The sequence below is a fragment of the Aptenodytes forsteri genome, unplaced genomic scaffold (assembly GCF_000699145.1).
Source record: "Aptenodytes forsteri isolate BGI_AS27 unplaced genomic scaffold, ASM69914v1 Scaffold278, whole genome shotgun sequence".
In the NCBI taxonomy this organism is placed as follows: domain Eukaryota; kingdom Metazoa; phylum Chordata; class Aves; order Sphenisciformes; family Spheniscidae; genus Aptenodytes; species Aptenodytes forsteri.
The window spans coordinates 68,831-84,148 of NW_008795907.1; the positions used below are offsets into that span (position 1 = coordinate 68,831).

General features: G+C 41.0%; 2 protein-coding genes across 2 annotated transcripts in view; one reads left to right on the forward strand and one right to left on the reverse strand.

The window, feature by feature from the left end:
* MED12L (mediator complex subunit 12 like) overlaps positions 1-15,318 on the reverse strand; it is a gene marked incomplete at its 3' end in the record, with an annotated part of 113,066 nt that overhangs the window by 68,243 nt on the left and 29,505 nt on the right. The window contains exons 13-17 of the mRNA XM_009284323.1: positions 9,785-9,916; positions 7,938-8,064; positions 5,658-5,872; positions 4,409-4,513; positions 3,218-3,394 (exon numbers count right to left, since the gene is read on the reverse strand). Of these exons, the coding sequence (XP_009282598.1) occupies positions 3,218-3,394; positions 4,409-4,513; positions 5,658-5,872; positions 7,938-8,064; positions 9,785-9,916 (756 nt within the window). The remainder of the gene's footprint in view (positions 1-3,217; positions 3,395-4,408; positions 4,514-5,657; positions 5,873-7,937; positions 8,065-9,784; positions 9,917-15,318) is intronic.
* On the forward strand, positions 783-1,889 carry GPR171 (G protein-coupled receptor 171). Its single transcript, XM_009284322.2, has one exon. It carries the CDS (start codon positions 826-828, stop codon positions 1,801-1,803), a length of 978 nt encoding a protein of 325 aa, XP_009282597.1. The 5' UTR covers positions 783-825; the 3' UTR covers positions 1,804-1,889.

The following is a 15,318-nucleotide window of genomic DNA, read 5'->3' on the forward strand; positions in this document are numbered from 1 at the left end:
CTCCCCCCCAGACATTCTATGTGCAGCAGTAACAGTGTAACAAACAAACAAACAAACTCCCTCAGTCATAGAGTATGTTTAGTTAAAATAAGACCAAATGTTCTTCTTTTCTTCCCTATAATTTCTAGTGAAGCCTAAGAAGGTAGTGAGCAAAATTATTTAACAGCTACTTCTTTCAAAATGTGCTTTTTCTAAAGGCTTCATAAAAATATGAGATTAAATTATCCTCTGTTCAAGTAGTTAGACAGAACAGTTTGCAAAAACTTAGGACTGATTAGAACTATTTGCTCATCTATCTGACAAATCCGCATACTGGTTTGACAGTGCATTAACTTCAAAACTCCTAATAAATTTTTAGAGAACACGACTGCTACAAATATTACCCTTTTTTTAGGCATAGTTTCAGTTGTTCAAAAGTTATGAAGTATTAGTATGACCATTATTAACCAGATGCTTAATCTTAAACAGATTCAAACCTTTTTCTTTGGTGTTTTGGTTGGTTGGGGCAGGGCAGAGGTGGGTTTGAACCAAACACTCACTCAGAAAGACTGCACTAGTGGAAAAGTTATCAGAAGTCTATATGCTTTCAAGAACAAATCCTAATACCTTTCCAAACTTTTCCAACATGAGAACAAAGCCTTCTTGAATACATGTGAAAAATATTTCTTCCCAATTGCATTTTTTCCATGAAATTAATCAAACAAAATTCTCAGAGAATAATTACTGTTGCTCAGGAAAAGTTGATGTCACTGATGTCGTCTTGGTTCTTTTTGTAGGTTCTTGATATCTCCTAGCAGCAAAACCAACTTGCACAAGAAGTTTACAATGTCAAGCAATGTTTCACAATGCCACGTCACTAAAGATATGGAACCTTTTACCTACTTTTACTACTTGATTTTTCTTATGGGATTTATTGGAAGTTGTTTTGCACTATGGGCATTCACACAAAAAGATCAGAAGCAGAAGTGTACGAGCATCTACTTAATTAACCTCTTAACAGCGGATTTTTTGTTGACTTTGGCATTGCCAGTAAAGATTATTGTTGACCTAGGAGTTGCATCCTGGAAACTGAGAATATTCCACTGTCAAGTTACAGCCTGTTTCATCTACCTGAACATGTATTTATCAATTATATTTTTGGGATTTGTAAGCATGGATCGTTGCCTTCAGCTAACACACAGTTCTAAGATCTACCGCATTCAAGGGCCTGGATTTGCCAAGATGTTGTCTGCAGTCGTATGGACAATGGTTCTCCTTATTACAGTGCCTAACATGGCTATTCCAATAAAAAACATTGAAGAAAGACCTGGTGCAGGATGCATCGATTTCAAAACAAAGTTTGGAAGAGACTGGCACGTGTTTACTAATTTCATATGCACAGCAATATTCCTGAATTTTTCAGCTGTGATACTGATTTCCAATTTCCTTGTTGTTAGACAACTCTACCGAAACAAATACAGCGAGAGTTATGCAAATGTGAAGAAAACCCTCATCAACATACTGCTCGTAACTGCAGGCTACCTGCTGTGTTTTGTTCCATACCACATTGTTCGTATCCCCTACACTTTGAGCCAAAGCGATACCATAACCAGCTGCTCTCTGAAACAAGCTCTCTTTAAAGCTAAAGAATCTACCTTGCTGTTTGCAGTATCAAACCTCTGTTTTGACCCTATTCTGTATTACCATCTTTCCAAATCATTCAGACTGAAATTTACTGAGACTTTTGCAGCATCCAAAGAGGTGAAGGTTTTCACAGACAAAGAGGTACAACACAGAAGTGAACAGCAGATGCAAAAGTACTGATTCTAAAATACATCGGAAGAATGTGCAAATCCGCAGTTTAAACTTTGTTTTCACACATACAATTAACCCAAAAGCATTTTAGAGGGCATTAGTTACTCCAGAAAGTGATTTTAAGCTGCACTGATTAAAAATTATTGTATCTGCTTACATCACACCTGCAGTTTTTATAAATAAATTTCTTGTTCTTGCTTAGTTCCACTGCCTTTCCTTGCTGTTGTTTCAACGAATATGAAAAAGCTAACAACACATTATTACAGTAATTTCATGGAAATTTTAAAATTAAAGAGTAAGTAGAAATATCCAGTGTGTTCTCTTTGCTTGTTTTTTTAATAAAAATTTATAAATCAGCAACTAAGTTTATTAAGTATATTCTAATATACAATTACTTCCAAAAATAATGCATATGTAGAATAATCAATAATCAAAATTTATAAATCAATTTGCATAGGCAAAATCCAGCTACCTGGATTAGCTCCATCTGTAAATCAAAAATATTTCAGAAAAATAAACAAATCAAGTTATTTTTTTCTAATCCTTAAAACGGGCAAAATATGAATCAAACTTTAAGCAAGCATTCAAAACTGTCCTGAACAGAAATAGCTCATTCAGTATTCTCATAACGATTCACCTGCAATAAATCAGAACTCAATCTTTGTAGAGAAAGAAATTTAAAGCAAAGAAAACTGTGGTTATCACATCATACTCTCACATGACACTTCCTGTATTGACAGGATTTAATATTGTTAAAAAGTTATCATTGTTTTTATTTAAAAAAATAATAATTCTCAAGTAGATACATTCTAGTTCGAGGCTTATTCAATATTTGGGCCCTTTTTCCAGCACAGTAGAAAACATAAGTAGTAATCTGAATGAGGGTTTGGGATCTGGAACGTTATTCATGGGGCTTTCTTCAGTTCCCATGAGCCTACAGACAAACACAACAACAGCAGCAGCCAAAAATCCACGCTAGAAACGGCGAGGAGTCGGTGGGAGGAAATAGCACCATTCTGCCCCTTACATTTCAGAACTACTTCTTTCAGGTATTTTGGTATTCATCCGTCTGTTCAACTACAATATCAAATTTTCTATTTAGCAAACTTTTATTAGACCCTGGAACGTGGTGGTTTTACCATGATGCCTATCTCCTTAACCCAAGTGAGTCATCACACATTATTATACCTCTTCCAGCTAACCCCCTTTCGATAAAACAAAGATGCCCGTGCGCTGCACTGAGGCCACCCCGCAGTGCACAGCGTGCGCACACTGGCAGCAACAGCATCACGTGAACCGGCCAGGAGCCCTCAGGCAGAGGTCACACAGCCCAGCTCTCTTCAGACAGTGAACTTTTCTTCCTTTAAACGCTTTGCTGTCACATCAGGCAGTACCTTTAGGCACACAAGCAGAGGTCACTCACCAGAGGTATAGGGAAATGTGTTGCGTATTGCAAATGGCGAAGGAGGTCATAATTGGATGGAAAAATCAGTTCTCTCAGTCTTTCCCTCTTGACTGACTTCTCGCTGGTAACTGAAATTCTTCTGTCTAAAGAAGGGTTCACATTCTCACAAGACTCCCCAGGCATCGGAGAAAAAATCTAAGTCATGTAAAACAAACGTTTAAGGTAAGTGTAACCTCTAACTTTCGAAATTCAGCAATTGCATTCAGAGATACGATTTTGTTCTTGCTTACAGTTACTTCTTAAACATCTGAGGTTTTTCAAAAGATAGACAAAGCAAGGGCAATCGTAATCAAGCCTGAAATTTAAGATACATATACACATTATATCTCTATGCATATGTCCATTGTTATTAGACAAGTTGTAAACTAGCAGCATTCAGTCAGGAAAAAAAGCATTACGATTCTGAGCAATCTCCACACGTCTTATGCTGCTGTGACACAGAAACCGCAATGAGAGAGTCCAATGATTGAGGGAAAATAATAGAAAGGGTGAAGTGGGAGGTGACAAGAGACATTGTAGGCAGGCATGGATATGCTTGAAAGTACCAATATGACAAATGTCAGGCAGAAACAGGGGTCCCAATATCCTGCAAGTGGATCTGCACTGAGTCCATGCGGATGCAGAATGAGGACCAGTGCAAAGAAGAAACTAGGAGATTCAAGAGTAATGCAGAATCAGGCTAACAGTAAGGAAGAAGAGAGGGGGAAACAGATTTGGAAGACAGAGCCAAAACATAGAACAGACACTTGAAAAGCAAATGGCATCAGTGGGGTTCCTTGATGTCAAAGAAGTGGGTAGATCTGCATATTTATTCATGCTTAACTGTAACACACAGCACTCTGAATATGCTGGGGGCAAGGGGGAGGAAGGGAAGGAGGGAGAGAGGAGTGTGCGTGCAAGTGCGCGTGCATGTGTGCAGGTGGACAACTGGGGGAAGCACAGAAGAGCAGTAAGTTTTCATACAGCAGAGACACAGAGAAAGGAAGTGATGCACTGACACAGAAGATGGCAGGGACTGGATGCCAAAGGACATTGGCTGTCGAAGGAAGAAGCAAGGTGGTGCTAGGGGCAAGGAGAGACATTCAGTGGCAACAGCAAGCAGCAGACACAGGCATCAAAGGCATGCAGAAAATCGAAAGTTAAACCTACTGGAAATTCCGAACCAAAATCTGCCTTAAAGTCACTCTTGTCTACATCATCAAAAATACTAGCGGTTCCTGAGTCAATGCCCATATGTTCCATAATACTATGATCCTAATAATGGCCAGAGAGAAAAACAAATATCAGTGACATTTTATTGAAGACCCATTTAACTGATCACAGGTAAAACCAAGCACTCCACCTATTTAAGAACTAAGAAAAAGGTATTGATGGTAAGAAATTTTCAGATACTGACTTTTAAATCTTTATAAGCCTTAATTCACAAAAGCATTTCTCAAGCTTAAACCCACAAAAGCATAGAAAAGGGCAGGAGCCAAAGGGGGAAACAAACCTTTACAGCATATCCCCGTGAGCAATTCTGCTCCAGGGACACCTACAGAACAGGAAGCTGACTCCTGTACCTTCCTAAGATTTATTTCCTACTTTGTTATACCACAAAAGGCAACTTGTAGAAACCCCCTATATTTCAGGGCAAATTTGGCCATAAGACTGATGCAAGAGATATACAAAAGAAATTAGAAAGAAATATAAGAGGACACTTCAGCTGCCCACAGGCTCCACACAGACTGTGCAGCAGAACAACAGGCTACATTTCATCACACGAGTACAAACGTGGTCTGCAGTCTTGAGTTTAAAATTGCCTTCCTCTTGCACTAGTTTTAGAAAAGGTTACAAACTGCTCATCTGATGGAAGACTTGGGATTCGACCTGACTGTGCACGTACGAGTCATGAGATTTGGCTTCACAGTCTTCATTCGGTGGCTGCGTGGCACACAGTAAGCTCCTGATCGTCTGCGAGCAGATTACCAGGCTGCGCATCGCTCACACCTGCACTGTGCCAGCATGCCCCACACTACACAGAGGACATGGAGCTTACTCCAGGCTCCCCACTGACTCCTCCTGCTTAAAGCTCTCCCTTCTCTTCATTGAAGCATATCTGCAAATAAGTTTTTCCACTGGTACATTTAGAAGTCTACATTGTGCCTTTTTGTTTGTCTTGAGTTATTTAGATCACCAGACAACTCTCAGTTCAGTGTATTTGCACCAAAACGGCAATATTTACAGCTATATACAAGAATGAAGCTAATGGATCACTTTCAGTCTTCTTAAAGAGAGAGAAAGAGACAAGGAACACATTAAAAAACTTAGTATCTCATATCTGAAATACTGCTTCGGTGAAAATCTACGTTTAACAAAACAGAGTACCAAACATGGGAGAAATAGCATGAAGTGTTACCTCCAGTTTCACATCGTGATCCTTAGAATAGTGTTCATCCACAGTTTCCCCATTAGGTGAACGTGGTCTAGTAGTTGCAGTGATTGACAAATCTCCGCGTGATATTAAAGTGCACATGTACGCATCATGGGAGAAAACATCATGGCGAGTGAATTCAGAAAAAAGCAGCACCAAATTCACAAACTCTGTCTTCTCATGGTCACTATTTGGGTCAGCTACCCCAAAAAAAAAAAAGTTAGACTGTAGTTTCAACTTATAAATATTTGGGTTTCAACTATCCAAACCGCAAACCCCAGCAAATTAATTTTAAAGGCCTACTAAAAATGTCTCAGGCATCCTGCACAGGTTTCTCTGTCTCCATAGAACAAACCATTTCCCATGTAATTTGCATGTTTTTGCTTTGCTACCAGGACCAGACACGGGACAGACTTCAGACAGCAGTGGATTTCAGAGCATCCTACCCCATACACATCTGCCCCAGTTTGGGGGGGTGGGGGGAGGGGGGGCTTGTGAGCAGTTAAGTACAATGTTCAAATACTTCCAAAAATTAAAAAGAGGGGGGAAGAGGGCAAGGACATTCCTTGTGTGAAGAAAAATTAAAGCTGAAGCTTTGGATTATAACAAACCACCCAGCGGTTGTCCTTTCCTCCCAAATTATATTACTGTAGTACATGTTACTGTCTTACCTATAGTACTTTTGTATTTGTAACAAAATATTTCCAAAGGACTCAAGATCTCTGCATGCCAGGCCTCCGAGATGTAAAACCAATATTTTATTAAAGCTTGACAATGTCGTGTATTTTATCTATTAAACGTGCTCACGCATATCAAGAAAAAGTTTATTAAAATAAATGCATGTTATTTTGCCAGTGCCAAAGCAAAGCCTAGAGAAATACAACATATAAAATTATGTTATTAAGTTTTCATTTGTCACAGCTATATTTAATTTGACTTGTTCTGTACCACAGAAAGGTTTGCAACATTGCAGTTAACATAAAATAGCTTTATACCACGCCAACTCTATTGGGCAACAAAACCTCCAGCTACAGAACTACCAAATCCGAATCATCAACATTTATTTAAAAGCAAATTATGCTTTACAAGTTCAAATTAGTTCAATATATAACACTATTTCTATTTAGAAATTCTCATTACACTGCAGCACAGAAGCTGTAACAGTAAGCTCGAGAGCACACCAGTTCAGCGTCAGAACTCTTCTCTGCAGCCCCCAGGTCCCACTTATCCGGAGCTGCCCGCCGTGACCCACCCCTCAAAAGCAAGGCATGTGGACTGGATGCTCTGTAGAGGACCATCAGAAAACACACACCTGCAGACCAGGCAATCTGCCCTCCTTCAAAATATAGCTGTTACATGCTTTTCATTTTTGGAGACACAGAAGCTCAACCACTGTAAAAACAATACAATACCACAAAACTTGTCCAATGCTCGAAAATACCAAAGAATATTTCAAGCAAGGAAAACATTCCCCAGCTGCTCTCCCTACCCTGTCTCACAGAGCTAACCGGGTGAAGACAGACAATACCGCATTTGAAACAAGCACATCAGAAACACAAGTCTAAATAACACAAATAGTTTGGATGGTTTATTAAAACCAAGGTCACCACGGGCACGAAAATAGAGCACTGCCAATACCTCAGAGTCTGTAACAAATTTTTAAGAAGTTTCTCCTTTTTCGGATGTTGAGAGTTTTCAGTATCATGTTTCAAACCACTTAAAATCCCCTTTACCTTAAGGGCACCAGAAAACAAAAATGCACTAACTAGCAGTACTTAAGATACCAGAAACACGAGCTACAGTATCAGGCAGTTTTATTAGACCAAGACATTCCATAGAGCAACCTACGATGAACAAAGATCCTTTTTTCAATCCACCTATTTGTCAGCTAACAGCTTTCGACTTCAACACTTGTGTGTAATTTCCAAGTCAGTCACTTCGAACGTGGATGTGTCAAAAAGAGGCGAGTGTTTGATGTTAAATATGCATAGAGTGCAAGTAACTTCCCCAAATCTCTTACAGCTTAAACAGAAATAAACATAGTTTCTGCCAATTTTCCTTCTGTGAAAAAAATAAAAATCACAGAAAGATCCTATAACAAGGCAGGAGATTTCAAAAAAAAATGCACATATGAAAATAGAGCAGGTCATCTGTGAAACAGGGAAACTGTGAAACACCTGCTACAGCAAAACAGGAACTTCAGCAGCCAGACAGCAGACCAGTTGCTTCTGACCTACTTTGGAATATAAATTAGTTAATACTCACATAATGAGGGAGCTTGTGTATCTAAAAACCTTAGCAGGACATTCTGAAAAACAGGAAGACTGGAACCTGTCAAGGAGGCTGAAGACAGAGATTCCTTTTCATCTAGGACTTCAGATTCACCACATCTCTGCACAGTTAAATAAATAAAAAAAAAAGGCATGTATCTACACACAAATGTATATAATATTCCCACAATTTGCATCTGAGGCAACTATACGTGTGATTGTTTCCTACCTCTTCATAAAATCCAGACTTGCTCTAGAATGACAGGTTTTTCCCATTACCTAGTTTGGTTATTTCTAAGGTGTTTTATTTAATCACTTTGGATTACTTATTGAAAAGGAATGCCTGAGACATGTACCATCATCTGCAATGACACAGTTTCATATAAACACAAAAATTTAAGATACAGAACTTCCAGGACCAATGTGAATAGAAAAGGTAACTGCTCTTGTTTGTGTAAATTACACTAAATATAGTAGTAACCAGGGCAAACATCTCTGCACTGAGTGGATTTCGGTGGGAGTGAGGCAGAAACAATACAGTAAGCTCCCTTCCCCCTAATTAATGGTTTGTGGTGAGGAGCAGATAAAGCAGAGAGGCTTTGGAAAGTGAAAGTCTTTTTGCACCTCACGTTGTCTGTACATCTGTCTGCACAGAGGCACTTCTGAGAGTGCTCTCATCTGTCTGTCCCTGCACCCAGGCTGAACAGACATCACACATCACCTTCCTGGGGACCCTTTTTTCTAGGAAAAAACAACCTAAACAGAACACCCATCCAGTAAAAACTGCCTGCCAGTGCTGCACGGATGCAGGTGAGGCCAAGGCAGTGGTGCTCCAGGCTACAGGGCGTACCACTGGTCCAGAAAGCTGCAGCAAGGCTGCAGTGAAGACACTGCCTCTCTTTAATCCTCACTGCAGAGGAGATTTAGCATTACTGAAGTTTCAAGGAGAAGCGTCAGCTTATGCAAGCGGGAATAGGATCATTTGCCACAACAGACAGACAATAGTTTACATCAAAGATGCCACTACAGCGTCCAGCGTCCTGCGTGAAACATTTCATTTCCCCTGAAAACAAAGGAGTTCTACAGAATGCAAGATGCAAGATTACACTTGAATTTTGCCTCAAAACAGACCTTAGTTTTGTAATCTTCCCAGAGTACCCCACCAGCTGAAGAGCCCGCTGCAGCAAGGCTGCAGTGAAGACACTGCCTCTCTTTAATCCTCACTGCAGAGGAGATTTAGCATTACTGAAGTTTCAAGGAGAAGCGTCAGCTTATGCAAGCGGGAATAGGATCATTTGCCACAACAGACAGACAATAGTTTACATCAAAGATGCCACTACAGCGTCCTGCTTCTCCAGTGAAACATTTCATTTCCCCTGAAAACAAAGGAGTTCTACAGAATGCAAGATTTAAAGTTACACTTGAATTTTGCCTCAAAACAGACCTTAGTTTTGTAATCTTCCCAGAGTACCCCACCAGCTGAAGAGCCCTGCCCCACCAGTCAGACCCACGCCCCTCTTTTTAAGGGACTCCAGTTACTGTGGCACCCCTTTATTTGGACAAGTAGTTCACAGAAGTAAAACACTTCAAACAAACAGACATAGATCAGCTAACATAGACCATTCTGACTTAGGCAATTTCTTCTTATTTTAAATAGAAGGCTTTTTCATTTTAAATTTATCTAGAATTTAAAAACTGTAAATTGATGACAAAAATCCCCAGTGCTCCAAATGCCAAACTTACTTGTTTTGTAATAACTACAGATTAAAGTGATGTTTCCTTGGAAATATCTTACTTTTTAAGCATACTGTTCACACTATTCTATAAGTAGAAATAACTTACTTCTGCTTCAATTTCTGCTTGCCTCTTCTCCAGGAGTTTGGCTACAGCCATGGCCCTGTGCTTACCAGACCTTTTACAGCTGACAGCCCATTCACAAAGCAGCGTTACCACAGCTTCGTCATTTGGGGCTACCTGTTCAGTGCAAGAACAAAGACAGAAAACCATTTCACCCATACAGCCAACAGGCTTATTTCTGAGCAAACAGCTTGCAGTAACCAGTGTTCTGGGGGATGAAGACAAAAGCTGGTTTTTGTTCTTTAGTACTGACAGATGCACACATTTGCTTTATTCATAGTGTTTTCAAATGAAATATAGTCTGGAAGCCGAAGAGGGAAATCTCAGTTTTCACATTGCTGATACTCAAATCAAAATCTTCCTTTATCATAATGTTGCTTCACAAAAACAGAAAACGGTGATCTGCTTCATGAGCAAGAGAAACATGAAAAGCATACCACACAGAGCCTCTCAACCCAATTAACCACACAGTATTTACACTTTCCTTACATTAATTCTTCCAAACCTCCTTCGTCTGTTTCCAGACCATTACTTGCATCCCACCGACACATTAAGAAACAAAACAAAAACACCCTAACCTCTAAAGGCGTATCTATCAGATAACTAAGGTCAAAAAACTCCCAAAAAGCTCAATTTATTTCTGACCTAACACAAGACATTTTTAAGAAACAGTACATGTCTTTAGAAAATCCGTATTTACGGAATAGCAATGGGATGTAGTATGCTTATATCTATTGAGTGTTCATCCAATCTCTGTTTCCACTAACCACGCACATTTTGGAAGTATTTTTTTCTTGTGGGCTACTGAACTGGATCTGCTGAACTTCCTCACTCCTGCCCAAGCTGACTACCATCTCTGAACACTTAAACATAAGACTGACCTGCAAATTAAACAGATGTGATTTTTTCCTCTTTCCCCAACGTCAGTGGAAACTACACTTACAAGTAAACATTAGAAGGGCGAGAGTCAAGCATGGCACCCTCAGAAAACAAGTACTTTTTTTCAGAGTGATTAGGAATTACAGACCCACAAGCATGAAAGTTACTGCTTCAAAGCTATCCCAATCATCCTCCTCAAAAAATACAAAAAAACCAACAGTATGCTAAACAAGGCTGGTGTGTACGTGCACACACATCACAGAGAAGTTTCCTGTAAATACGCTTCAACGGGCGAGCAAGAGATACTAGATGACTGGGGTGGAGGGAAGACAGGAAAATGCTTTTCTCTTACCCAAATGAAGTGACACGGTAACGTCGCCACAGTTGTGGTTAGATGCAGTCAGCTAACAACAGAAGTATGGATACCATATATTTTTGAAGGCAATGCAGAATACCTAAAAGAGTCTGATCTTCACACTGACTTCTTTCCCTTTCTGCTAACAAAAGAAACCATGCCAACAAAAAACCAAGTGCTTCTGTATCTCAAGCAGGAGACACCAACTCAGAGCTCAGGCAAAGCACATCAGGCCACCCGTTCCCTGAAGCTGTGCCCGCGCTGCATCGCATCCTGCTGCATCCCAGGGATGGCAACACAGGACCTCCCTCACCCTCTTTCTTACAGCGAATGGCACCTCTCACAGAATGGCTGAGCAGCTTCTCTTCTGAAGCAAGGAGCAGGTGATGCTCCTACGACTGAATCCCTTCAGAAAAGTAGAGAAGGAAAGCCTTGAAGAGGTGAGGCAATGGGGCACTAACGCTGAAGGTCAGAGCTCACTGTGCTGGGGCAAACACAGAGAGGGAAATCCTGGCAAGAGACATTTAAAGGAAGACTTACATGGGGTACTTCTGAAGGAAAAAATGGTTATAAAGGTGTTCCTACATGCTTTTGTTCTGGCTTAAAGAAAAGGGCTTAGGTTGTTTTGGGAAATGTCAAATCGTGGAAGAAAAAAGCTGATTTTTTTGGCTGTGATTTGCCACTTGAGAGAAACAAGGGTGCTTTTCCTCCAAGGAATACGCACACTGTACAAACATTGCCAGCACGCAGACAGACACTGAGGTATACATATGCATGTGCACACGTACAAATATTTCCTTCAGACACTGCCTGAGATACTAAGCCAAGAATGTCAGCCTGTTACTCAACTGTCCTCAGAGCTACGCTCAACTATACTTAGCATTGAAAAGCAAAACCACCGAAGCCTGCAGTCGGTGAGCTAACCACTTCCACTGCTGCTGCTCCCGCTGCTCAAGGGAACAGATATTTAAGCCTTATGACAAATGTGAAAACAGCCCAAAGTAAAACTCCGGTCACCATATACATGAACACACACAAACAAAATTCAAACGAAATTTCATGTGCCCATGTTTTTGGAGTCCTAGTGAGTATTACTTGCAACTTCGTGCCTGTGCCGCTTACCTTTGACCACCACAAACACAAGACATGGCAGGGCTCAGCTTGCCTCCGCTGCTGAGCCCTCCAGTCCCTGACGGCCATCGCTCTGTTTAGTGAAATGCGAGCACTGTGCCCCAGCAAGCAAATCTACGGAACAGGTGCATCGGGGAGGTAGGTCATATGAGACTGACCTACCTCAGGGTGGGCTCCCACGTCCACCAGAGCCTGCACACCTCCAGGTTACAAAAACAAATGTTTGTGGCCTTCTGGCCTCTGGCATCAGACACACTGTCTGTACTTATGGGTTGTAATTAACAGGATATCTCATTTGAATTGCACATCCAACTGTCTACGATCAAGGGCTAAGGCTTATTTACCCAAGCACATTTCTTTTATGTTTGGTGGTTTGTTTTACAATCTTTCACAAAGTTCATTGCCAATGAGTGCAGTGGAAACTAAATAACATTGTGATCAACAGCAAATTGCACATTTAGAGTTTTAGGTATTAAGACACAACCAGTCACTGTCTTTTTTTTTTTTTTAAACTAAAGATTGCATAAATGACTTATTTGATAGCCCAAAGAAAAGAGAAAAACCAGGGCAAGCTGACCTTTTTCTCTTAAAGCTGGATGTTATTTCAGTTATTTCAAGAAATGCTGTGAATTCTTACTTTTGAACAGCACTTCCATGTGTAGCTCTGTATTAAAATGCTCTTAACAAAAGGGATAAATAAAGGACAGATATTTGTGCAACCCACAAGAAAGTAACATGAAATTATCCAGGACTGCACTGAGGTCTACATAAATTAACTACAGATTAATTCCTCATCTGTTCTACCTGAACTTCAGGAGATTTCACAGAATGACTGATCTGCTTCAAGCAGCTTATTTTCAAGGGACAATCTGTTTTTTTCAGGTGGGGGTGGTGGAGGTGGTGTTAAACTTAAAATTAAACAACTAGAAAGAGACAGCTCTACAGTTAAGAAAACGCAGACAGCTAATTCTGTTTCTAAACGAGTCATCTGCTAACACTGATACTTATTAGTGCAAAAGTATAAAAATAACTCCACAATTCTATGCCTATAAAAAGCAGAACTACATTTTCAGAGATGTAGAATCCAACATCACCACAAATCAAACACCTAGAAGTGATTACGCACCTTAAAAATCACAGTGTTGGTTCTGCAGTTTCACATATATGCAGAACATAACCTCTTTTGAAGGGAAAAAAGCCCAACATAAATACTTGAAACATCTAGGTGTTTATGCATCTAAGAACTTAAACCACACCACTTTTAAGTGCCTAAAAACAGTGAGCTTGGTTCTCAGGAACCGACACGTGCAGCAACTAAAAAAAAAAAGTTATCTGACTGCAGATAATTATTTGAACCCCCTGATGCAGACTTTTGTTGGGCAAGCTGGCATCACTAGAGCCATTCCCATACATTGGGCTCTTGAAACACGGGGCCCTGCAGCAGCTGACAAAAGTAAAGTTGAAGTGTCTAACCATCAAATACTTTATTTTGCGTTTGACTGAAAACAACAAATACATTTGAAAGCTGTATCAAGTCCCTGCAACATAAATAATTACCCAAAACCCCTACAGTAGGTACACCTCTACAGCAGTACATGGGCAGTGGAATATTATGCTAACCAACCCACAGCTGATGTGTAGAGCCACAAACTGGAAAATGAGTTAGTCCAATGCTGGAAACTCCAGCGCTGAGTGCTCGCTGCTTTGCTGAGCGCAGACAGGGGTATGTTGCTCCTGGGAGCCAGGGCTGCAGCAGCCCGTGATGCTGATAACGCACATGGGAGAGCTCTAGCTCCCTGCCCCGCTGCAGCAGCCTGCTGCACGCTGCATGACTTCCTTCCTCCCGATGCTGTCTCATGACAGCTGTACCTCATGGTTTCCTCCCTTCTGACACCGTGTTTACTTAAACATGATAAGAATGCAATTAAGTAACACCTCTCAGAATAATCAGGTTCTGGATTTGTCTAATTTGGATCTTGTATCTGCAGATGGTCTGGCCTGGAAAAGCACAGACCACATTTTAGAGGGGCTCAAACTACTGCCTTGAAGAATAGCATTAAGATCACATTTGTACGCTTAAAATTTCAGGGGCAGAAAAAACAAAAAGATCAGTCCACACGTTACTTAATGACTACATTTTGTAGGGAAGACAAGACATAAGGTGCTGGAGCACAGAACAGGCATGGGTAGGCAGGACTGCAACTCCCTCAGGCCAGGGGAAGCTCTCCCACAGACAAGACCCTTCCTCAAGATTCCCAAACCTTCCACAAGCCCTAATGAAAGAAAAACACTTCAAGGTAGCATCAAATGGGAGAGATTATCTACACCAGGTAGCATAAACCTTTGAAGCAAGATTTCAAGTTTAGACAACTCACTCACAACATTTGTCATTTAGCCATGACCCAAAATAGCTGTAACCTTCTGAAAGTCACCAGTCAGACCCTTTCAGAGAAAACCAGAGGCCTCATTTCCACTAGTTTATAACTGGAGCAGAAGGTGGGTGAAGAAAAGAAGAAAAGAGTTGGTTTGTTTTTATTTACAAAAAAAGGACCACAACTAGTAACACAGGAAAGTATTAAAAGGAAAGTATTAAACGTTACTGTTCCTGATAGGTTTGGAGATAGGAAGCCAAAAGTACTATTAAACCTCTGCTTTCCACAACTCTGAGCCCTTTTCCCACTAGACCTTGCTTTTATTATTTAATTAAAATTTGCTACTAAGGAACTAGTTTGACTTTGCGCTAGCTAAGGCCACCGTTGAGGCATCTGGACTGCAGAAGTTATCTTTTCACGGCGGAGGCAGAAAGAGCAGAGCGTAATGCCCAGGAACTCAAATCACTAAGCAAAAGGAAACCCCAACCTCCTCTCACCTCACCAAAACCTCTCCAGAAAGCAGCCAGGTGTGTGACTCAGTGCTGCCGGGGAATGCCCGTGCTGTCCCGGGCTGCCATGCACACCGGGGAGCTGCCACGCAGCCCAGCCCAGCCCCCTCCCTACACTCAGAGCCACTTACGGGAAGTCACTGTGGGTGGCCAGGCACGCCACCTCTCACCCTACCGCGCCGCACCACGCCTGCAGGCCTCAACACATTTCAAGGGAGAGAGCTGAACAGCACCTGAGAAACCTTTTCTCCCACTCCGAGACACACTGCTGCT